The sequence below is a fragment of the Callionymus lyra genome, chromosome 1, assembly GCF_982586985.1.
Source record: "Callionymus lyra chromosome 1, fCalLyr1.hap1.1, whole genome shotgun sequence".
NCBI classification, from domain to species: domain Eukaryota; kingdom Metazoa; phylum Chordata; class Actinopteri; order Syngnathiformes; family Callionymidae; genus Callionymus; species Callionymus lyra.
Window position 1 is genome coordinate 28668520 of NC_141818.1, and position 25944 is coordinate 28694463.

At 40.9% G+C, this 25944-nt stretch overlaps 1 protein-coding gene across 1 annotated transcript; it reads right to left on the reverse strand.

Annotated features, from left to right (window-relative positions):
• Positions 1-151: 151 nt before the first annotated feature.
• Positions 152-25870, reverse strand: klhl5 (kelch-like family member 5). Its single transcript, XM_087799786.1, has 13 exons — positions 25188-25870; positions 22702-22890; positions 19778-19914; positions 17772-17968; positions 17397-17609; positions 13346-13532; positions 11943-12167; positions 6375-6450; positions 5888-5974; positions 4145-4219; positions 3891-4028; positions 3646-3817; positions 152-2540 (listed from the first exon to the last, which is right to left on the reverse strand). Exons 1-13 carry the CDS (start codon positions 25700-25702, stop codon positions 2484-2486), a joined length of 2268 nt encoding a protein of 755 aa, XP_087655912.1. The 5' UTR covers positions 25703-25870; the 3' UTR covers positions 152-2483.
• Between the last annotated feature and the right edge of the window lie 74 nt (positions 25871-25944).

A 25944-nucleotide genomic window follows, 5' to 3' on the forward strand; every position in this document is an offset into this window, starting at 1 on the left:
GTCAGTGCTGGTTATGATTTAAACCTTCCTCTGCTATAAATAACTGAATGAATGAGTCACTGGCTTGAGGGTGAACTTAAATTTCAAGCATCTCTCTTCTTCCCCCACAAGAGTTCCTGTGTTAGGTAAGAAAAATACAAACTTCATGCTGTTTGTAACATAAACTGAACTCATTTTAATGTATCAAATAGCACCAACAACATATTACAGCCGCATATATACATTTTTATTTACACTTCATTTGCCCATAAAAGGAACAGCAATAACACAATTCTTGAATCCATGATAGAAAAACAAAGGATGTGGCAAAAGTATAATGTACAGCACTTAGTGATAAGAGCACTAATGTTATTCATGTACAACATATACAGTTTTCATCTTCACAGAGGAGGTACACACTTCCACACAGCAGGTTTTAGATCACAGAAAAACATCACTCAAACAGCATCTCTTAATATCAGCTGCAAGGAATCTCTATATCGCCCGTCTCTGCTCCTCAGATGTCACGCTGGTAAGTTTGGCAGCCCGCTTCAATCTTCAATGGCCACTGGGGTGTTTGGCTCTCAGCTGTACTTCTAAGTGTGTGTCTGCGTCTCACTGCATGTGTGTGTGTGTGTGCTGCCCGTCCACGTCGAGTGCCTCCCGGGGCATCCACAGGTTCCGATCTGTCAGTGGAGACAAGAATCTTCTTCGCCTCTCACTGTCAGGAGTAAAATCTTTTCGCACAAGTTCTTCCTTGGCTTCATAGAGCCTCGACTCTTCAGCTAGATGTGAGGATCAGTATTTCTGCTTCTAAAATAAAAATTCAAGCAAGAATAGAATAGATCAAGTGCACTAGAGCTGCAGTTATTATCTCTTATTATCTGTTCATTTGCTTTGTTGAGACATCATAGAATCTCAAATATGTACTGTTATGCTCAATATTTTACTTTTTGGCTTTTCTTGTGAAACAAGTGGATTGTTAAGAAAACAAAACTTTTTTTTGCAATTAAAATACAAGCTTTTATAGACTAACTTGGATGACTTCAGATGTGTAAATATTGGATGACAACTAATACCACTACAAAGTGAATGAAAAATATCCACAAATAATTCCGAGCAGCACATAGATTTGGTCTTGATATTCTATGACTCTAAATATTTAAATAATTCCTATTATTATTATTACAGTACATGATTTAAATATTTGTTCTACTTCTACATTCTTACCATGTGACCAATACAGAAGCTGTTTTGTCCTGATGCATGAGTCTTAAGGTTGCATGAGTGGAACATCAGCCACAGTGATGGTTCTAAGTGCAAAAAACCCAACAACTATATAGTAAAAAGTGGAAAGCACGATTACCAAACCATGAGGTGGAGTATAGAGGAGGAATAGGTAAGGATTCATCTTTTTTTTAAGAGGGAGCCGTCTCGCCTGTAATTAGTTCAAAACACTGTAGCGAAAAATTCTGACCTCGCTCTAGTAGAAGGACTCACATTTCCCTGATCCTTAAAAAACAGTGATCTGATCCAGCCTTACACCCCAGCGTGGGCTCTTAGGTCTGTGGATCATAATCTGCTGATGGTTCCTGAACACGCTCCTAAGCTTTGGAATGATCTTTAGCTCCCTCTGCGTTTGATGGAGTCTACTGACTTGATGGTAAGATTTATTTCTATTAAGAAGATTCACATTCTAAAATAGCTGTTGCCCTTTTAACGACTTAAAGGAAGTTTTAGATTTTAGAGAGTTTTATTTTTAATCTAATAAGTATCCAATGATTGTTAGCGTTTCCGATCAATGAGTAAAATCCATATTACTCAGCAAGCATAATAAGGTTTACAATAAAAATTAAGCAGGATTGAGTACATTTGGAAAATATATCATTAAGATTAAAGTGATTTAAACTCTGCTACCTTGTCCTTTGTAGCTAAACATAGTTTGTCAGGATCTGTGATGCATTAAATCCAAACACTAAAGCCGAGTCAAATTGAAAAAAACCTGCTGAGAAACATCTCAGGATAGTGACGATATGCTTTTGAGTGAATCAGATTAAGATGCGTTCGCTTTCTCAGCCTCTTTTCTAAAGATGTGCTGATTATGTCAGATTTCTGCTGTGTGTGTCGGCAGGTTAGCGGAAGAATAAAAGTAAAGTGGAGTGCTTGTCAACAGCAGCAGGTTGTGACGGGGAATGCATCGACACTGTTAAACATGAAATGCAGTTTGGTGTGTGTTTGGTTTCCTGGGAAAATAAGACTAAGGAGAAAAATCCGTGAGGCCAGTCTCTAGTAGACGACTGTAGAATCTACTGCATGATCTGTACACAAGGTTTTCGGTGAGTAACAAAAACAGTATCTGTACTTCACCTTCAACCACATGGCAGGACGGCTGACATGAAGGAGTCTAACTGTGCTGTGTTAGAGACACAGAGGAGACACCTGAGTGGACTTTGTGCTAGATGGTGCAAACATGACAGAACGGTGCGATCCTCTGTCTCGTTGTTTCATAGCTTCACCGTCACCACACATGCTCCGGCCCGACCCAAACACAGAGGCGCGACCTGAAGGACAAAACATTTATTTAAAGCATAAGGAAAACAAATCATGCAAAAACATGTGTGCTAACATTAGAAACAAAATAATTCTTCTTACAAATGTAAGTAAGTAAGTAAGTCATTTTTATTTATATAGCACTTTTCCAGACCAGGGTCACAAAGCGCTTAAGCAATCAAAACAATACTCAATAAAGTATATACTTATAGGATCGGAGAAATGTGAGTTATTCTAGTGGAGTGGGTCAGAATTCTTGCTGCAGAGTTCTGAATCAACTGCAGGCAAGACAGCTCCTTCTTGTTAAGACATGAAAATAAACTGTTGCAATAGTCCAGACGAGAAGACACAAACGCATGGATTACAAGCTCCAGATCATGTCTCTGCAGCAAGAATTCTGACCCACTCAAGTAGAAGAACTCACATTTCTTCGATCCTTAAAACTGTTCACTGGCTTCCAGTTTCTTTCAGGATCAACTTTAAAATTCTGGTTCTTACTTTCAGATCTATTCATGGTCAGGCTCCTCCTTACATCACTGATCTGATCCAGCATTACACCCCAGCTCGGGCTCTGAGGTCTGTGGATCAGAATCTACTGATGGTTCCTGAACACGGTTCAGGACCAGAGGAGAGAAATCCTTCCAGGCGATTGCTCCTAAGCTTAGGAACGATCTTCCTCTCCCTCTGTGTTTGATGGATCTACTGACTCCTTCAAGAAACATCTTAAGACACTTTTATTTGTTCAGGCTTTTCCTTGATTTTCTGGAACTCCTGTTGTGTTATCAGTATTAGCTTGACCTTTAAAGTATATACTTTATTGAATATTGTTTTGATTGTTTAGGCGCTTTGTGACCCTGGTCTGGAAAAGCGCTATATAAATAAAAATTACTTACTTACATGTTGTGACAACATTTTCCTAAGTTTAGAGATTTTTGTCAGTTGAAGGAAACAGTTTCTGGTCAGTTTTCAACCAATTATGAAATAATTGAAAAAAAAAGAATGTTAACCATTAGAAGGTCCATATGTACTTTGTGTGTATACATTTATTCACAAATAATCCAGAAATGACACAATAGAACAGAGGTTTTATAATATCCAGTATTACGGTGTAGTTACCTGTGTCCACTCATTCGTCTGAGGGTCATACGCCTCCACAGTATTGAGGTAGACCTGTCCGTCATAACCCCCCACAGCGAACAGACAGTCCCCCAGCAGACAGACGCCGACAGCGTCTCGACTGACACTCATCGGGGCGACCGCTGTCCACACGTCGGTCTGGGGGTCGTACCTGTTCAGGGCACACGGTTTGCATCGTCAATCAAATGTTGTATCGCATCTTGAATCGTGCGTGTCGACCTCACCGCTCCACGCAGTCGCTCAGACGAGAGGCAAGCGATGAAGCCGGCGCGTCATGACCTCCGATAGCGTACAGGAAGCCGTGCCACGTTGCTACACCGACACCGCCTCTGCGCTTTGCCATCGGAGCACAGGAGATCCACCTGGAAACAAAATGGCGGTTCAACCGATTCCGCCACTGTCTGCCTTTGTCTTCGTGATGACATTCGATAGCTGGTGCTTTTGATAATCTGAGGTGAAAATAGAGATAGTCTCTGACCTGTTGGTGTGAGGGTCAAAACACTCCACCGAGCGCAGGCAAGATGAGCCGTCTCGACCTCCAACTGCATACAGCCTGAGAATAAAGAGAAGAAGTTCCAATCTGCTCACACACACAACAACCTTCATCACCTGCTGCCAGACACTGGAACAGATGGTCTGCAGCGTGTGTGCTGGATTTAGAGAACAAAATACGGCGGGGAATCGATGGACTGCCGCGAAACATCAAACGATCTGTTACAGGATGTTAGGAGAGTGTCACAAGACACCCGGAAAAGAGTGAGTCTCTACGTTCATATTTTATAGCGTAGTCGCCGTAGACAGATTAAACTTTTTTGTTTCAAGCTTAAACACCCGTTTATGTTTACGTGACTGTTCAGTGGAGGTGATTATGTCGATCTCATACGTCGAGAACACTTGACAAGTGAGTCATCAACACCCTTTAGTTGAAGAGGAACTCATGTAAAAATCCAACTCTCCTGATTATTACTTTATAAAGTTCTCCCCCCATCTGAAATGTTGGCGAACGAGAGGTTCTGAGAGCGCAGTCCATTATGATGTAATAATGGCTTCACTCCTTCTCCAGCTGTAATCATTCCCCACTTTTTTCGTTGCACAACGAGTCACCTTGTGGAGGTGAAGGTGGAGACGTCCAATATTGATGACGTGCAGTGACAAAAAACTTAATGTTTGCGCAATCACAACAGAGTGGGTGTGGTTATGCTAAATGAGATTTTATTCAAGAAAAAACAAGTGTTTTCAGTGGGCGGGGCTTAAGCACATTTTCTAATGTAAATATTTGAATGAAAAAAGAGTTTGGTACAAACAGACTGATAAGTACAATAGAGTTCAAAGATCGATTCAGGAGGCACTCAAAACAATCCATTACTTGCTTTTCTTCATCACTCGATCCTTCGTCCTCTTCACAAACTATCCATAATTTACACTTATCTTCGCATACATTATTAACAACTTACTACACTTCACTGAACTCTTGACATCACTATGAAGTGAAAAATACTTTTACAGTTTAAAAAAGAGTCTTTCTTATGATCTCTTGTTGGAAATCATGTCACAGACCTTTTAAATGCAGGAATGGACACACACCATATGTTTGTGTCTTTTTTAGTGACAGATTTTGTGTCGTTGTCCACTGACTGTCAGGTCGGAGGAGGAAGAAGAAGTTGGCAGAAGCAGTCGAGCAAATAATGAGCTTCATCTGAACAGCGCCCAGAGACACGACAGCCCACATGCACACGCACACACCCGAGACATTCTCAGCACTGTTTGTGTTGTATTAATTACACTCGATGAAGCCTTTCACACCGGCATCTCTCCCTGGCACTGAATACCAAAAACAACAGCTTGTTTGCATTTATAATAAATGCAATTTTCTGCCACCGAAGATTTCTGAGGCAACATAAAAAAAACCGAAAACATCCACTTGAGCATTTAAATAAGACTGGAAGTGTGCATTTGTGTGTCATTTCCTACAATATGAGCTTTGAAGTGATTGAGTGGCTTCCCTTGTGAAATAATACAATAAACAGCTCAGCAAAATTAATCTTGGAAAACTTAAATTCACCATTTTTTATGGTTTATGTCCTAAAGACGATACAATACTGTCACAAAATGACAAAATATTGAATTATTTTCTAATAAAATAGGTTAACTTTTGAGTCACCACACTCTTTATTCACCATTTGTGTGAACAAACATTTGTCCTGGTATGAAGGTCACTTACTTGTTATTGAGTACAGCCAATCCAACGGTGCTTCGTGGTGTCGCCATACTGGCAACAAAACTCCACTGGCGAGCTTGAGGGTCCCATCTATCCAAAGAAATTCATTAAACTTACAAAACAGTTTTTTTAGATGAATCAGTGAAATACAAGTAAACGATGTATGTTGCGTTTTCTGTATTTCTGAATTTAAAAATGTTTAATTATTTTGTACACAAATAATCCACAAAAAGGGAGAAACTTAATCGAAAAAGTCCACCAAATTATATAACTTCTTACAGATTAGAAAGCAAAAAATTCCAAACAATTCAGATCAAATTGGTCACATGTTTGACTGATGAGATAGTAGATCTGATATAACTGCCAACTCAATGTATGTTTGTTTTATCAATAAATTATAATTTGTGTGACCCTGTATTATCATCCACAATTTGGATTTCATTGTTAAAACTCTCTTTGTAAAATCCCAGTGTGTAAAAAACAGTCTTACCGCTCCACTGTGCTGAGATAGCTCCAGCCATCATGGCCTCCGACGGCATACATGGGTCCCTCAAGGACCGCGACGCCTGCAACAGAAGCCTGATTAAACCGTGGCGAGTCACTAAATCATTATCAGCCGCGAGACAAGGACTTTCATTGTGTGAGTGATTAGACATTTGGCGAGAGCGGCTCGTTGACACCTGCACACCAGGGAAGATTTACGCGCCAGAACATCTGCAACACCAGATGTGCAGAGACCCCCAACCTCCTCTTCCAACAGACACATCATAAAAACATTGCTGCTCGTACTTTATAGTATGAATTCAATTTCTATGAAGGTATCCAAACAATGACTAATCATATATGGAGACAAAACCATGTAGATCGAAGTGGATCCATAGTAAGTAAGTAAGTAAGTAAGTAATATTTATTTATATAGCGCTTTTCGAGACCAGGTAGACGACTTGAATCTCTACACACAGTTGTGTTGACATTTATCACTGACAAACAATCTTGGAAATCGATGCAATAGATCGTTGAACAACTTGTCACAGAATAATCACTGCGTTGCAATTTCGATAATATTTTGAGGATTAGTTTGGCAGAAAGTCATACTAACAGTAACTTTTCATTCTCAATATTATCCCAGTAACACACAAATAAAAAAAGAAGTAAAAGTAGAGTACAGTAAATACTACATATTTTAGTTAAGAAACATTCAAGTGACAGTATTTTTTTATTTATATTTTTTCCTCAGTGACTCAGTATTGTGAGGAAAAAAGCAACTTTTCAAATAAGATAAAATAAATGAAAAGATAACATACAAGTGTAATTATTCCATGGCCATGTTAAATAATAAGTCATAATTTTAATTGTATAAGAATGTGTACTTAAAGAGGCCCTCATACATACGATCTAAGGGTCACATGTGACTAGTGACTATTTTACCAGGTTTGCCCCAAACATAGTGATTGACAGGTGGTGAGCCTCAGGCATTATTTGACCTGACTCAGGAAGCGTGGTCTACACCAGAGACATTTAAACCCCTTTTCCTACAGGAAAGAAAACACTGGGAACCACAAAACCCTTAAGACTTGAAATTAAATACTATTCCATATAATGTTTACTTTATTTTTTGCCTTTATGCTTTATATTAACAAACTAAAACGGAAAATAATTAATGAATTAATAGTTATTTTTAAATCGCTAAAAAGTGTTACCTATACTTCAGATACTTTTTCTAAACTCTTAACACAGACTCTCACCTACAAAACACAATTGGCCAAAAGGATCATTTTCTTCTCAAAGGCGCATTTTGTTAAATTTTACTAAATCTTCATTTCAAAATAGAACACATCTTTCTCTGCACACACTAAATTTACCAAAACACTGGAAATCTGACTCAAAATAAAATAATTCTGTCAAAGAATAACACTTGTTTTCACTTCACAAGGTACATGCAGTCAATCAAAGTACACCAGGTTTCAAAATACTGGCTATTGTTGACATTAAAAAAACTGCATAGACTTTTATGTTTTACAGCTTTTTGCAAAACATGCAATCCAACATTTTTACACTAAATTTATTGGTTGGGAACTGTATGTCCACATGTAATGTTCACATTCAAAAGCATTAGAGTAAAACGCAGATCGTTTTTTTTGTCTTTACCGTTTACTACAGGAGGTACAGTAGAAATACTGTTAAAATATGATAGAACAGAAAAAAGTTTGAGAGTATTACTCACAGTGAACAAATATCCATGAAACACACAAGAGCATTGTGAACAAAATAAAACAACATCAGCCCGGATAAAGAGGGGGGAACTAAAAGAACTCACTGCTCCTGCACCTCTCACTGCTCCTGCTCCTCTCCCTGCTCCTCTCTCTGCTGCTGCTCCTCCTCTCACTGCTGCTGCTCGTCTCACTGCTGCTGCTCCTCTCACTGCTGCTGCTCCTCTCACTGCTGCTGCTCCTCTCACTGCTCCTGCTCCTCTCACTGCTGCTGCTCGTCTCACTGCTGCTGCTCCTCTCACTGCTCCTGCTCCTCTCACTGCTGCTGCTCATCTCACTGCTCCTGCTCCTCTCACTGCTCCATTCACTGCTCCTACTACTCTCACTGCTCCTGCTCATCTCACTGTTCCTACTCCTCTCACTGCTGCTGCTCCTCTCACTGCTCTTGCGCCTCTCACTGCTCCTCTCACTGCTCCTACTCCTCTCCCTGCTGCTGCTCCTCTCACTGCTCCTCTCACTGCTCCTGCTCCCCTCACTGCTCCTACTCCTCTCACTGCTCCTGCTCCTCTCACTGCTCCTATCACTGCTCATCTCACTGCTCCTGCTCATCTCACTGCTCCTACTCCTCTCACTGCTGCTGCTCCTCTCACTGCTCCTGCTCATCTCACTGCTGCTGCTCCTCTCACTGCTCCTGCTCCTCTCACTGCTGCTGCTCCTTTCACTGCTCCTGCTCCTCTCACTGCTCCTGCTCCTCTCACTGCTCCTACTCCTCTCACTGCTCCTGCTCCTCTCACTGCTCCTGCTCCTCTCACTGCTACTGCTCATCTCACTGCTCCTACTCATCTCACTGCTGCTGCTCCTCTCACTGCTCCTACTCCTCTCACTGCTGCTGCTCCTCTCACTGCTCCTGCTCCTCTCACTGCTCCTACTCCTCTCACTGCTCCTGCTCCTCTCACTGCTCCTACTCATCTCACTGCTGCTGCTCCTCTCACTGCTCCTGCTCCTCTCACTGCTCCTACTCCTCTCACTGCTCATCTAACTGCTCCTACTCCTCTCACTGCTCCTACTCCTCTCACTGCTCCTGCTCATCTCACTGCTCCTACTCATCTCACTGCTCCTGCTCCTCTCACTGCTGCTGCTCGTCTCATTGCTCCTGCTCCTCTCACTGCTCCTCTCACTGCTCCTGCTCATCTAACTGCTCCTACTCCTCTCACTGCTCCTACTCCTCTCACTGCTCCTGCTCATCTCACTGCTCCTACTCCTCCCACTGCTCCTGCTCCTCTCACTGCTGTTGCTCATCTCACTGCTCCTGCTCATCTAACTGCTCCTCTCACTGCTGCTGCTCCTCTGACTGCTCCTGCTCCTCTCACTGCTCCTGCTCATCTAACTGCTGCTGGTCCTCTCACTGCTCCTGGTCCTCTCACTGCTCCTGCTCCTCTCAGTGCTCCTCTCACTGCTGCTGCTCCTTTCACTGCTCCTCTCACTGCTCCTGCTCCTCTCACTGCTGCTGCTCCTTTCACTGCTCCTGCTCCTGTCACTGCTGCTGCTCCTCTCACTGCTGCTGCTCCTCTCACTGCTCCTACTCCTCTCACTGCTGCTGCTCCTCTCACTGCTCCTGCTCCTCTCACTGCTCCTACTCCTCTCACTGCTCCTGCTCATCTCACTGTTCCTACTCCTCTCACTGCTGCTGCTCCTCTCACTGCTCCTCTCACTGCTACTGCGCCTCTCACTGCTCCTACTCCTCTCACTGCTCCTGCTCATCTCACTGTTCCTACTCCTCTCACTGCTCCTGCTCCTCTCACTGCTGCTGCTCATCTCACTGCTCCTGCTCCTCTCACTGCTGCTGCTCCTCTCACTGCTCCTACTCCTCTCACTGCTCCTCTCACTGCTACTGCGCCTCTCACTGCTCCTCTCACTGCTCCTCTCACTGCTCCTACTCCTCTCACTGCTCCTGCTCATCTCACTGTTCCTACTCCTCTCACTGCTCCTGCTCCTCTCACTGCTGCTGCTCATCTCACTGCTCCTGCTCCTCTCACTGCTCCTGCTCCTCTCACTGCTGCTGCTCCTCTCACTGCTCCTACTCCTCTCACTGCTGCTGCTCCTCTCACTGCTCCTGCTCATCTCACTGTTCCTACTCCTCTCACTGCTGCTGCTCCTCTCACTGCTCCTCTCACTGCTACTGCGCCTCTCACTGCTCCTCTCACTGCTCCTGCTCATCTCACTGTTCCTACTCCTCTCACTGCTGCTGCTCCTCTCACTGCTCCTCTCACTGCTACTGCGCCTCTCACTGCTCCTCTCACTGCTCCTACTCCTCTCACTGCTCCTGCTCATCTCACTGTTCCTACTCCTCTCACTGCTCCTGCTCCTCTCACTGCTGCTGCTCATCTCACTGCTCCTGCTCATCTCACTGCTCCTGCTCATCTAACTGCTCCTACTCCTCTCACTGCTCCTACTCCTCTCACTGCTCCTGCTCCTCTCACTGCTGCTGCTCCTCCTCTCACTGCTGCTGGTCCTCTCACTGCTCCTGCTCCTCTCACTGCTCCTCTCACTGCTGCTGCTGCTCCTCTCACTGCTGCTGCTCCTCTCACTGCTGCTGCTCCTCTCACTGCTCCTGCTCCTCTCAGTGCTCCTGCTCCTCTCAGTGCTCCTGCTCCTCTCACTGATGCTGCTCCTTTCACTGCTCCTGCTCCTCTCACTGCTCCTCTCACTGCTCCTGCTCCTCTCACTGCTGCTGCTCCTCTCACTGCTGCTGCTCCTCTCACTGCTCCTGCTCCTCTCAGTGCTCCTGCTCCTCTCAGTGCTCCTGCTCCTCTCACTGCTGCTGCTCCTTTCACTGCTCCTGCTCCTCTCACTGCTCCTGCTCCTCTCACTGCTCCTGCTCATCTAACTGCTCCTACTCCTATCACTGCTCCTACTCCTCTCACTGCTCCTGCTCATCTCACTGCTCCTACTCCTCTCACTGCTCCTGCTCATCTCACTGCTCCTGCTCATCTCACTGCTCCTCTCACTGCTGCTGCTCCTCTCACTGCTGCTGCTCCACTCACTGCTCCTGTTCCTTTCAGTGCTCCTGCTCCTCTCACTGCTGCTGCTCCTCTCACTGCTCCTGCTCATCTAACTGCTGCTGCTCCTCTCACTGCTCCTGCTCCTCTCACTGCTCCTACTCCTCTCACTGCTCCTGCTCATCTCACTGTTCCTACTCCTCTCACTGCTGCTGCTCCTCTCACTGCTACTGCTCCTCTCACTGCTCCTACTCCTCTCACTGCTCCTGCTCATCTCACTGTTCCTACTCCTCTCACTGCTCCTGCTCCTCTCACTGCTGCTGCTCATCTCACTGCTCCTGCTCATCTCACTGCTCAAACTCCTCTCACTGCTCCTACTCCTCTCACTGCTCCTGCTCATCTCACTGCTCCTACTCCTCTCACTGCTCCTGTTCATCTCAGTGCTCCTACTCCTCTTACTGCTCCTGCTCCTCTCAGTGCGCCTGCTCCTCTCACTACTGCTGCTCCCCTTACTGCTCCTCTCACTGCTCCTCCTTTTTCCCTTGGCCCCTTGCTCTTACTCTTCCTCGTCCAGACAATAGTGTTTTTCTTATTCTGTTTCTCTTTTTATACTGTATCAAAGGTTTGAAATATTGTTTTTGCTACTGTGGGATGTTGTGTGTTAACAATTGTAAATAATGAAAAAACAATCCATAGTTTGAACAAACAGGTATTTTTGTTGGATGAAATTATTTTGATTATTTGGGCTGAAAGAGCTGCTCACACTTTCTCAACCCCACGTATACATTGACAACAACTGAAGACATTTAAACACACAGACATCATTAAAACAGAAAAGCAGCAACTAACCTAGTCCGTGTCTGTGTGTTGACATGGGAGGCATCACACTCCAGGTCTTGCTGTGAGGGTTGTAACACTCCACTGTGTTGAGGGTCTTCAGACCGTCTCGACCTCCCACCACATACAGACGACCGTCCAGAACCGCCACACCAAACTGCAGTCTACGACCACTCATGGTGGCCACCTGTCTCCAGGTGTCCTGGCGCAGACAGTACTGCTCTATACTGGTCGCACCTGGAACAGACAACCAGATAAAGATTAGGTTACAATTTGGTAAATTTTGCAACGGTTATCTTTAGCGTGGCTTAAATAAAAAAACATTTAACCGTAGAATCTCCCTGATTCTCATGAAATCAATAGTGATTTTGTGTTTAGTACTTGTTAAAGCGGTCGATCTCAGTTCTGCTCTGTAAAAAATGACTCCTGGACGATCACAGACAAATAATAGCTGATATGAATAATACAAGTTTAGTTTAACAAAACAATGTTAAACGCTTTACTGACTAACTTTACATCATGTTGATCACGGGTCAGATGACGAAGTTTGACAGAAAACTCTCAACAACGTTCAATAAATCCAGCATGACTCAGTCTCTGTCAATACTAATGTAATTATTAAATGTTCTGTGTATTGAGTACGAGTGCACGAATGCTCCTACCCAGATGCAAAACAAATGGACTCAAGGATTCATTCATTCCCCGGGCTATTAAATTGTACAATTCTGAGTTCGGGGGCAGGAGTGGAGTGAAAGTATCTGGATGTTCTGTTCTATGTTAGTCTTTGTATCCTTTGTCTTTGTTGTTTTTCTTTGATCTATGTTCTTTGTCTTTATCTTTAGACTTAGATTGTGTAATTGTGTTCTTTCTCTTTATTTCTCTTGTTCTTATTTTATTTTGATTTATTTTTTATTTTTTATTTTTTATAAAAAATGTATTGGCTATTGGAAAAACAATTTTAATCAATAAAGGTTTTTTTTTACCTTATTACAAACATACTTGAGATGGCGATTATTAACAAATGTCTTCCAAACTCAGTCAAGCAGCAAACGTGTATTTACAGCTTTTTACACTTCAATAAATAAGGAGCACACTAGTGTTCTTTATTTGATTTGTGTTATTATAATATAGGTTAACAATTTAGTGTTGAATTGAACACTAAACACTGACACTGAATTGAATTGTTAACACAATTACCATGACGTTTTAAACCATTACATCTGATTATATATGTTTTCATTCACATTTTAACATCCATTGTGAAACTCTAATATACATATGGCCCAATTTATATAAACAACTAGTGACGTTATTATAGTGAGGCCAATCAAGTGTATTTCTCAGTGGCGCGCCAGCACTTCATCAGCGATGCTTGATGGAACATCCAGAGCATCTGCTGGTTTAACTTGAGTCACCTTTGGAAGCGTCCATGCCTCCCACCGCGAACATGGCTCCGACGGTCGCCTTGCGAGGCCGGGTGCGAGGGCTCTGCAGCAGCGGCCGACGCTGTGGGAGCAGGTGATACTTCATTCCCTCCATTAGCAGTCGCTGGCACTCCACACTCTCGCGGAGCAGGGAATTGGATTCCAGATCTGCCAAGAACTGATCAGACACACATAGGAACATGTAACAGCAGCGACTGATCCAATCAACAGATTGATTCGACAAATGAGCCTGTGGCGTGCACTGAGGTACAGAACCAGGGGGAACATCCACGGATCGTAGAGGTCAGATAGTCTTACAACCTGTTCTCTCATTGATTGGAGTATTAAATCGTGCACAGATCATTCGTTTTCTGGGCTGCACACAATCACAGATCATCTTACACACATAATATCTTATCTCCCTTAGCCACACACTCATGCCTTCCTCTCTCTCTCACACACTCACCCCTTTCTCTCTCTCACACACTCACCATGACTGGCTGCACTGTGGAACATTTCAATCCACTACTCAGTCCCAAAGACGAATCCACAGAAAAAATCTTCTAGCTTTAAGATTCCAGACCCTTCCCCGAGGACAGGAATTCCACGATTTACATTTAGATGTGTTTGTGCACATGAGATCACAAGCGAGAGGTAAAGTTTCTGTAATCTGTGGAGATGTTGCGTAATATCTGTTTTAAGCGTGGGATTCCTCCATAATTGCCATCAGCGCAGGGAAAATAGACAGGGATTGGGTAATTGAACTTCCGCACGTAAAATCAATTTCTTGAGCAAAAGCGTAAGTAAGCATAGTAAACGGATAAGCTGCTTACACGCCAGGATGAGTCCTTGCCTCAGCGGAATGCAATCACAAGATTGGGAATCAGGGGGAAAATAAACTATTCCTGCATTTATTACTGTTCGTATGAGTAGAGATTGCACTCGTTGTATATACTTTGTAGGTAAAACCTTGATGATTACATTTTGAGGGATCCCAGTGGGTTTGATTTATATTGCATGCATTAAAACTTGGAATCAAAAATGAACATTTATTAAAAACCCAATATAACTTCTTCTTCTTTTTATGACTTAGGATAAGAGGATATAGTCAACTCCAGCAGCTTTGATGTTTGAACCTTTTTTTCAAACAAATAAAGGTAGTTAATACTTCATCAAGAGTATTTCGGCCTGCAAATACTGCAACACCAGAGTCAAGTATTCTGGCAATACTAGGAAATCTATCGTATCGCCAGATTCTTGCAAATACACCCCCCAGGTAATTTAGTGTCTAGAGATAACTGTTATGGTTTGAAAGCAATAAAATAAATGCACTGTAATCTATTAGTATGGAAGTATTCTGCTGAGTCTGCTCGGACCATAAATCTTCTGCAGTCCAGGTTTAGGTAAACAAGCGTCGGGGGAGATTGCGGCTGTAGGACATAAATCTTCTCCCTCAAAATGGCTGCTGGTAAAGCAGGTTGATTTATCTTCACATGGAACCTTCCTATCATTATTGGCACAATGTTCTTTGACATGTTTCTTATGGAAGATACAACCTCATCACATTTAACCCCCTCAATATGAATGTATACAACCAACTTACTATGAATGTATACAAGCAACTTACAATAAATGTATACAACCAACTTACTATAGATGTATACCACCAACTTACTATAAATGTATACAAGCAACTTACTTTAAATGTATACAACCTACTTACTATACATTTATACAACCAACTTACTTTAAATGTATACCACCAACTTACTTTAAATGTATACAAGCAACTTACAATAAATGTATACAACCAACTTACTATGAATGTATACAACCAACTTACAATAAATGTATACAACCAACTTACTATAACTGTATACAACCGACTTAATATGAATGTATACAACCAACTTACTATGAATGTATACAAGCAACTTACAATAAATGTATACAACCAACTTACTATAGATGTATACAACCAACTTACTATGAATGTATACAACCAACTTACAATAAATGTATACAACCAACTTACTATAACTGTATACAACCGACTTAATATGAATGTATACAACAAACTTACTATGAATGTACACAACCAACTTACTATAAATGTATACAACCAACTTACTATAAATGTATACAACCAACTTACTTTAAATGTATACAACCAACTTACTTTAAATGTATACAACCAATTTACTATAAATGTATACAACCAATTTACGATAAATGTACAGTATACAACCAACTTACTATACATGTATACAAACAAACTTTCTTTAAATGTATACCACCAACTTACTATAAATGTATACAACCAACTTACTATAAATGTATACAAACAACTTACTATAAATGTATACAACCCCCTTACTATAAATGTATACAACCAACTTACTATAAATGTATACAACCAACTTACTATAAATGTATACAAACAAACTTTCTTTAAATGTATACCACCAACTTACTATAAATGTATACAACCAACTTACTATAAATGTTCAACCAACTTACTATAAATGTATACAACCCCCTTACTATAAATGTATACAACCAACTTACTATAAATGTATACCAACAACTTACTATAAATGTATACAACCAACTTACTATAAATGCATACCACCACCTTACCTTGAATTAATACCACAACCTTAATGTAAATGTAATACACCCCCTCACTGTGAATGAACACCACCACCGTACTACAAATGTAAACCACCACCCTAACTTGAATTAAGACCACAACCTTAATGTGAATATAATACCCCCCCTTACTGTGAATGCATACCACCAACCTACAAGAATGTATAGAAACAAAACAATGAACAGAGCCAACATCTAGATCTTTCTTAATTTTAACTTATATATTTGAACACAGTATTTTTTAAACATTTTAAAGTTTTCTGATTCTATCTAACGAAATCCACAAAGTTACCAATAAAAGTTAAATACAGGACCTTTGTCAACAGGAGCTGTTAAAAGTTAAAAGTAAATAAGTTGTAACAGATGTTATCAAAGTCATCCAAATTCTACCCTTAATGGAATGTGGCTTTGATACAACTCCTAAAATCTGGTTCTCTGTGAAAGAAAAGAAGAGCTGAAAGGATAAAACATGGTTGTTAAACAATTACCCTTGTTTTTTCCATGTGATGACTCCGATTGTACTGCTCACTGCTTGATAGTAGTTATCACAACCGTGTATATACAGATTTAAGGTGGTACACAGACATCCAACACCAGGTCTAGATTCCTAAATGGTTGAGGAATATGGATCACCAACACATCTTGCATTTGAGCCTTACAGCTCATAAGAAAAACGAACATCAATTAATGTGTCAGTACGGTGTATTAGTAAGGGTGGTACTGCTGGCAGAAAACTGCTAAAGGTTGAAACAACCTTGAGCTTTACCGTCTCTTCTGTCATCGCTCTCTTTTCCTGCTGTTGGCTATCGACAGCTGCGGGTCCTCTATCCATCTTCTGACCTAATTATCTGTTGTAGCTACTAGTGATTCTAGCTGACCAGGGCAAAGTCGTATATCTGAGGTGGTCATGAGTACAGGGAGTACAGAAAACGGAGGTTTTTTAATCTCTAGTGTAAATTTATATGGAGACACATGAAGAGAAAAAATTATAAAATTGCTGTAACAAAATATTGTACTTCATTAAGGTTTGTGTAAGTGTGTGTGTCGCCAAAATACAGTGAACACATGATTAAAACATATTTTTCATGTAACTAAGATATCAAAAAGCCTGCAGTCTTCAATTAAAAACATTAACAACTCAGTTATTGATTAATTTCCCAGACATCAAAACAATTTAGTTCATCTGTTCAACAGAATATTGTAAAGGGTTACAATTTGTCTCAAGTTAAGATAAATAGTTTGGGAAATAGAAATCCCTTGACCTCTACAGACCAGACTATCAATTGTGTATTTGGTATAAAATTGGACTTTTACGCTAGATCTGCGCGGTGAAAGAAAGAAACTGTGCATGAAATTGAAACTTCTGGAGCGATCGTGAGGAAAACACTACCTGTGGCTGCAACAGCGGCAATCGTACATGAGCCAAGAGTGAAGGCAGGTGGCGCCGTCTGGTTGAGACCTCGTGGTGAACCCATGTCAACAAGGACGAAACGACCGTTTCCTCATCTGGCACGTTGATATCATCAGAAGTCAGCAGCTTCTCAATCTCGTCCAGAGGGAGCAGCAGGAACTCTTGGCCACCCACCACCTCCAGGAAGTGTTCCTGGTTAACACAGAGGAAGAGCAGGGACACACATGACTGAATGAAACTATTAAAGTGACAGATTAGCAAGTGAGAGATGAATTAATTAATGAGCTGCAGATCCACTGAGAGAGAATAGAAGTACGAGAATGAAAGAATCAAGAAAGGCCAAGAGATTCCCACCATAGTAAAGCTGTGAGCAGCTCTCTGCAGGTCAAGGCAGCCCTGAGCGTCAGCATAGGAGCGGATGCCGAGGCAGTTGGAGGGATGAAGCTGCTTCATGAGGAAGGAACAGCAGGCAGAGACGACAGATGACAACTGCAGAAGACACGATGCAGACAGTAGAGACTCCACTGTGTTCTCTCTCAATTCCAGGCGTCCTGGTTGAAGATGAAAACAAAGAAAACTCAGAAACCAAAGTGACTGTAAAGGTCATTTAAATGACTTATTACCAGAATATTCAAAATGATACCTCAAAGCAAAACTGTAACAAACAAAATCGCCTCCTTTATCAGATAACAAAAATTATATTGGAAGAAAAAAAACCTTTATGGACTATAACTCAAAATACTTGAAAGGAAAAACCACCTATTAACAAATGTTTGCCATCGTAACAGAAACATGTTCACAAACGACAGGATATGGAGTCTATGACATTAACTTGCAAAAAAGACTGCAGTAAAAAACATTTGATTGACACTTATCATTTAATGTTTTTCACTTTGGAACCTTCTATATCCTTTCCATTACATACATGTCAGACCTGATAAGTGGATTATTTCCACTCATATCTTGTTTGTTTTACCATTTCCCTTTTCAAAGGTTGGTAAACATTTAAATTAATATTTTTATGCTTGAGTATGAGATTACAAATCCGCAAGAGAGGGATATTAATGTATATTTATTCAAGTATGTGCTTTATTCACTAAATTAATATAAAAATGTTCAAATTACAGCATCAAGGCACTCAACAAACATGAACTGAACATTTCAAATATTTTGGAACAATTCTCCGCATGCTAGGGTGAAATCAAGCATTCCTGGAAAACCACCAATTAACAAATGTTTTTCAGTTATTCCCTCCCATCTCTTATTTGGATGATAAGTATGGAAGTATAACAGTGCCATCAGAATATTGAATGGTTTATTTCCAATTGTTGAAACCTTTTAATTGAAATTAACCTGTTGTTTTTTGTTTTGTTGATTTAAGTTTTTAATCTTGGAAATCTATTGTAATTATCAATATGCGTTTGTTTGTACAAAAGTCTCTTTAAATTAAAATACTGAAATTTGAATTCGGGTTTTTCTTTAAATGATTTAATTTAATGATTCAAATTGATTTTCAAATTGAATTATTTTTTTGCACAGAGTATAATATTCTATGTCAAAAATGTGATTAATTCGGAAATACAGAACAGGCCAAAAGTTTCAATACAACTTCTCACTCAATGCTTTTTTGTTTACGTGCAACATTTCAGGAATTATTTACATAATAACTCCTGTTGTGTTATCAGTTTTATCTTGACCTTTAAAGTATATACTTTATTGAATATTGTTTTGATTGTTTAAGCGCTTTGTGACCCTGGTCTGGAAAAGCGCTATACAAATAAGAATTACTTACTTACTTACTTACTGAATGCATCAAAACTATAAATAACTAAATGATGTATGCAACACAAAAAGCGTGACATAACTGAAAACTTGTTATATATTCTAGTTTCTTTAAAGTAACATTTTGTCTGATGAGTGCTATGCAGAGTTTTGGCATTTTTTTAACAAAATAAAGTCACTTAAAATGGGTTTTACTTCATGGCTTTTCAGAAATTTGTGGTTTCATTATTCAAATTTCCTTTCAAAATATAAATTATTAAATTGAATTATTCAGTAAAAACAAAATCAACCTTCAACCATCAATCAATTTAACTATTGGAAAATAAAAAAATGGTTAAATAAACATTTTGATGAAAAAATTCAAAGTTTCAGCATTTGTTCAACTATTCAATATTTTGATGGCACTGATATACGTCCACAGATAAATTCAGAGAACTAGCTCCTCTTTCAAACAAAAGTATACACACATTTAAGTATACAAAACAAATGCACTGATTCATTTTTCATTTTGCACTGCATTGAGCACCTTTTATATTTCGTAAGGTCAACTATGACAAAAATGTAAGAAATGTCTGTACCTGTGTAGGCATACTGTACTAAGACCCATAATGCATCAGGATCTATGCCCTCCATCTTCACCTCTTCCTGCTTTGCTTCTCGCACGTCACTCGTGAACATGGCGGCAAAGTAGTCTGACACGGAAGAAAGGATGAGTCTGTGAAAGAGGAGAACGCCAGGCATCAGTCAGACAGGATGGACAGCTGTGATGAGCGGATGGTGCTCTCGACCTTGCTGACAAGACAAGAGTGGACTGAAGGGGAAAGGACGCTGAACAGAGTGAAAGAGTGTCCAGGAAATTGTGACACATCATTCACAAAGCAATGATCCTGAAAATGTGAAAAACACTAGAGCTGGGAAAATTAGGTTCTGCAGACCAGGAACGTTTTCCTCTTCCTCCCCATACTACTGGCAGGGCAGAGATAACAGGAAACGAGGGAGCGAATGGTCTTTGCAGGATGAAAAACAACAGAGCAATTAGAACTCCTTTCATCCATAGAAGATTGTGTTTTCTAACAAGCTTTGATGAGCTCTACACATCTGTAGGTCGGGAGATCTTATCATTTGTCAGGGAAAGTGTGAGACTGATTCACTGTAGTGTCACACAAACAAACATTAATCCAAACAGTCAATACCATCACTTCCCACCTTCTTAGAGCCCCAACATCATCCACTCCTGCAAGCGGCATGAATGTTTGCAGCATTTACTTTCATCTTATTGCTTGAATATGTATATACAGATGAAAAGCTCAATTTCTTACCCTTCTATAATTAATCTAAGAAGTATGTATTGTTAAGAATCTGTGGACACGATACATATCGTGATACAGGGGCAACGATATATTGGGATATATTACGACACTGTATTGACAACGTCATATTTGAGTTATTGCGCAAGTACCCAAAAAGCCCCTACATCGTATTTAAAAGCTGCTGTAGACGTCTGTATCATCTAGTCCTCAGTCATGGCCAGGATCTCTATGGATTTCCCTGTTCACTTGGCAGAGGCCGTAACCGTAACGTAAATTTTATTGGACTGCTTCATGTAGATTTAGGAATTAGAGAGCGGTCTCACGATCTTAGAAATACCTTTCTCCTGAGGCAATCATTTATATTGGACTCATATATTATGCAGCAGTGCTCCCACACTTCAGTGGCTGGAACAATCAATATTTTTCAGAAGGCTAAAGAGCCTTCCACCCAACTTAAGCATTGACCTCAACCCGATCTTACCAATCTCTGTAAAGATCACTAGACGAGGAGTTGTTTGTAGTACTTGTGCCATCCATATTCATTAAATCCATCAGTAATCAGACTTTAATAACAAACACTACTTAGAAAATTACACAATAAAGTTGGGAAAAATTTTTCGTGTACATGTGAAGAAGGCGGTAAGATACTCTGAGCCGACCTCATGAACATGAGGTAGAGATATTGTTTCAAGAAAGGTCACTCTAAATGTTTGCGGTGAAAAAGCCACGCCAAGGATATGGAAGAGAAAACCTGTGACAGGCTGCAGTGGCATTTTTTGAAGGTCACTTATAAAACTAGGCAGTTAATTTATTCCCACTGTAACAATCTATTATGCTTTAATGCCATCGTAACAGAAACATGTTCACAAACGACAGGATATGTCGTCTGTGACATTAACTTGCAAAAAAGACTGCAGTAAAAACCATTTGATTGACACTTATCATTTAATGTTTTTCACTTTGGAACCTTCTATATCCTTTCCATTACATACATGTAAGACCTGATAAGTGGATTATTTCCACTCATATCTTGTTTGTTTTACCATTTCCCTTTTCAAAGGTTGGTAAACATTTAAATGAATATTTTTATGCTTGAGTATGAGATTACAAATCCGCAAGAGAGGGATATTAATGTATATGTATTCAAGTATGTGCTTTATTTACTAAATGAATATAAAAATGTTCAAATTACAGCATCAAGGCACTCAACAAACATGAACTGAACATTTCAAATATTTTGGAACAATTCTCCGCATGCTAGGGTGAAATCAAGCATTCACAGAATACTGTATGTCAATAATAAAATCTTCAAAAATCTTTCTCAAATCTACCTGGAAAAACAAGTTTCAGTTGTGTTGTTTCAGAAAGACAAAAATCTTCCGTGTGTTGTTTACAAACACAAGAGATAAAAGCAGGGAGAAGACAGACAATGTGTCTCGCTTTATTACAGGAGCTGCTGCAGAACAAATAGTCAAAAAAAGAGAAGAGGAAACAGCACTGAGTGTGTTGGAAAAAAAAGGGCAAAAGCTGGAAACTAAACAGTTCTGTGTGTGTGTTGACTTGCAATGATGCGACACATATACTGAAGTTAAAATGAGGAAAAACAAGTCTATCTCAAGTCTAGTTTTATCACCATAATAGGAGAATAGGCTTAAATGAGTGTGGGTGAAACAATTATTGCTGTTCACTAGGGCTGTGTTTTGTAGATACAACAAGTAATAATATTGGATATTGCAAAACTATTTACTAGGTTTTTCGTTACTTGCATCCATTTCCTGGAATGGCTCATGCAACAAATACAGCCAGAGAGTTTCAAACACACTCTTGTGTAACTTAACACCCATCTGTGCCCAGAAGTCTAACATCTAATGAGTAAAGAGTTCCTCCTCCTTTTCATTCTGCTACAGATGGTATCTGATGCTACAGCATCTGGGGGGGAAACTAGCATCAGAGCGGAACAAAAGGGACCAGAAAGGAGTGACAGACTGGTGTGAATTTGATTTATGAATCATGAACTCAGTTGAGTATGTGTCACATCAACTGCCAAAAACACTTGTGAATTTCCACACACAAAGTGAGTCAATAAAAGATCTAAGTTAAAAGTCAGTTAAAATTTTTTTTTTTTTTTTAGAAAAGATGAAGAATCATAGTGACTGAAGGTTAAAATAGCCTCTACTTTCTTTTAGTCCTACCTGTGGGCAGGTATTCGCCTCTCTCCAGCCACCAGGGTGACATCACACAGCTGTCGAGTCCTCAGGTAACCTTCCATCTTACGGAAGGTGATGTCAGCGTGGGACATGGCGGTGTACATGCTCTCCTCTGGACATGCACACGGCTCCATCGACACGCACGAGGAAAGTGTAGCACTGCTGTTGGAGGTCCTGGACGAATACAAAAAAAATGTTATAGGATTAGTTTATACACCATTTAGACGTGGACAAGCTTCATCTATTCGAACAGTAGAGTTCAATTGGATTGACCTTCTGCAGGAGAACTACAATGATTCACAACCTACTGACAAATTTGACTCGTTGTCATTTCAACGTGCTCTCTCTTACCATTTTCCCCTTTTCCATTTGTTTTTATGAAACCAAACATGTTGTGGGTTTGTTCAATGCTCAAATTCATGCCTGCTTGAATGTTTTTTACGGACAGTTGGTCAGAGGAAATGACAGATCCTGCCAGAAAAATGACTTGGAATAAAGCCTTCCAGCCTTAATTGAAGCTGGCAGCCTCTCAACACGACCAGAGCGAAAAAGTACAGTCACAATATTTTTAACCCGAAAACAAACCCTTCACCCGTTCCTTCACAGGGCCTGGTAACTTGTCGGAAAATGTGAAGTTCTGACTCAAACATCTCTGTCAAAAATGGTTGGTAACTCTTCAAGGACACGCACAGAACACACTGTCTGGGTGGAGATGAGTGGAGTGTGGGCGCTGAAGGACACGGGACCCACGGAGTTCTGACTAAAGGAGGATTTGTAGTAAAAGCGTTTGGGTCGGAGTGAGGGAAATGAGAGTGGATAACAGAAGGAGAAGGAGATGAGTGGAGCTGAGTCTTGATCCACTCTGGGATTCTGAACGCGTCCTACACTCCTGATAGCATTTGGGATTGTGCCACATGTGTTCCCAGATTAGATTGTTGCACAGTGGGAGAGGACAAACAGCAGACCTTAAATAATGTGCATTTTCCTCTATGTATAAGTTTTTTATGGTCACCAATGAATTAACTAAATGACATTTTGACAACATGATTATGACCTAATAATGTGTTCATATGTGTGATTATGGAACGTATCAACTTAATAAATATCATAAATGAACACCATGAAAACACTGACAAAATAAATAGCTCAATCTCTGTTGCTTTTACAAACTCTTTTGTGAAAATAACATTTCTTTGCATTTGTATGTACATGATATCATACTATGTTTTTTTCCCCAGCCAATGCAAGTTATATGTCATGAAATATTAACACAAAAATATGCCTAAATATATTTAGTAAAAACTAAAGGGGAATTTAAGATATTTTGATTAAACAAGAATCTTTGCAGAACAGAAAAATACAGATAGATATCTGCCTACAAGGCGTTTGTATTGGCAAGAATCTGTCGATACATAAGTTAGATAAGTTGTATGAAAATATAAAATAAATATGTATTTCATTGTTTTATTTTTCGCACACATTAGTGTACTATAAACCATAAAATAACTATGAATAAAAAGATATATAATTTAAAAGACAAAACATTTTCAATTAAACATCTAAAGCAGAGAGGAGATCACTGAAGAAACTACATTTAATAACGTTTATCCATCTGTCTGTCTGTCTGTCTGTCTATCTATCTATCTATCTATACAGTGCTGTCGAATACTGACACAGTATTGTGGAAAAATGAAGATATATTGCTGTATCTATATTTTCTAATACCCATTATAGTAAGTAAGTAAGTAAGTAAGTAAGTCATTTTTATTTGTATAGCGCTTTTCTAGACCAGGGTCATAAAGCGCTTAAACAATCAAAACAATACTCAATAAAGTATATACTTTAAAGGTCAAGATAAAACTGATAACACAACAGGAGTTCCAGACAATCAAGGAAAAGCCTGAACAAATAGAAACGTCTTAAGATGTGTCTTAAAGGAGACAGTAGACTTATTCAAGCGCAAAGAGAGAGGAAGATCGTTCCAAAGCTTAGGAGCAACAGCCTGGAAGGATTTCTCTCCTCTGTTCCTGAACCGTGTTCAGGAACCATAAGTAGATTCTGATCCACAGACCTCAGAGCCCGAGCTGGGGTGTAAGGCGGATATCTACTAACTTGATACCCAACTCTAAACATCTAAACACAAATGGTATCAAAAATAAAATGAATTGAATAAAAAAAAGAAGTCATATTTTGGTAATAAAACCAATGGAGCTCATTCATATTTACAGCCAGGGCTGAGGAAAGAAGTTCAAAGTGAACTGAAATATTTTCAGTGCACAAGTCTTTAATGAAACATTAATTCATTCATATTCCCTATTTACCAGGACATTTCATTTGAGAGTGAGATCCGGAAGAGAAACAATTGGAAATTCAAAAATCTATCCGCAAACGTGAATGGTTTCCCCTAAAATCCTAGTAAATTAATGTTCATGTCGGTGACCCCAATATTCAAACGTCACTCCTCCATGTACCTGCACGAGCTGGAGTCAGTGTCCACCGGGTTGTTGTTGTTGTTCTCCTCCAGGCCCGGAGCTCCAGCCGCCGCCTCCTCCTCTCCATCCCCGGGCAGAGGCTCCGGCGCGAGGTGCGGCACCGGGGCCTCACCGGGGGGCTCCATGTTCAGTCGCGAGCGCCGATGCGTCGGCGGCGAGAGCCAAGACAACGCCGCCAATGAACTCCTGCACTCGGGCTCGCTGACGGAGCGAGGGCAGGTCACCGGACCAGCAAACTTTCTCCCCCCGCTGTCGCACAGGTTAGACCCGGCGCTGCCGGTCGCGGACACACCGCCGCCACCGCCGTTCAAGTTCCCGCTAACTGAGGGTCTGTCCGCGGAGTTGCCCCCCGTCCTCCTGCCTTCGAAGTAGTCTCCAAGTGGCGGTGGTGGCGAGTGAGGCGGAGGCGCCGCCGGGTGACCGAACCACCGCCATCGGATCCGGAGAATCTGCTTGACGTCGAACTCCTTCCGCGAGGAGGCTCCGCTCGACATGCCAGCCAAGAGGGCTCGCGCGACGAGGAAATGGCGGGAGGAGCTCGGCACGAGCGCTGTCGCTCCTGGCAACCGCGCGGTCAGTGTCGGAGACTGAAGGAGGAGAAGAACTCCTGAGGAGGAATGAGGAAGGAGAGGGAAGTCTCACGGAACCTCTCGTGGAGGAGACGTCCTCGAGTGTTGGAGAGAGAGAAGGAACGACATCAGAACCGTCAGTCCTCCAATGAAGACTTTGTGAGTCA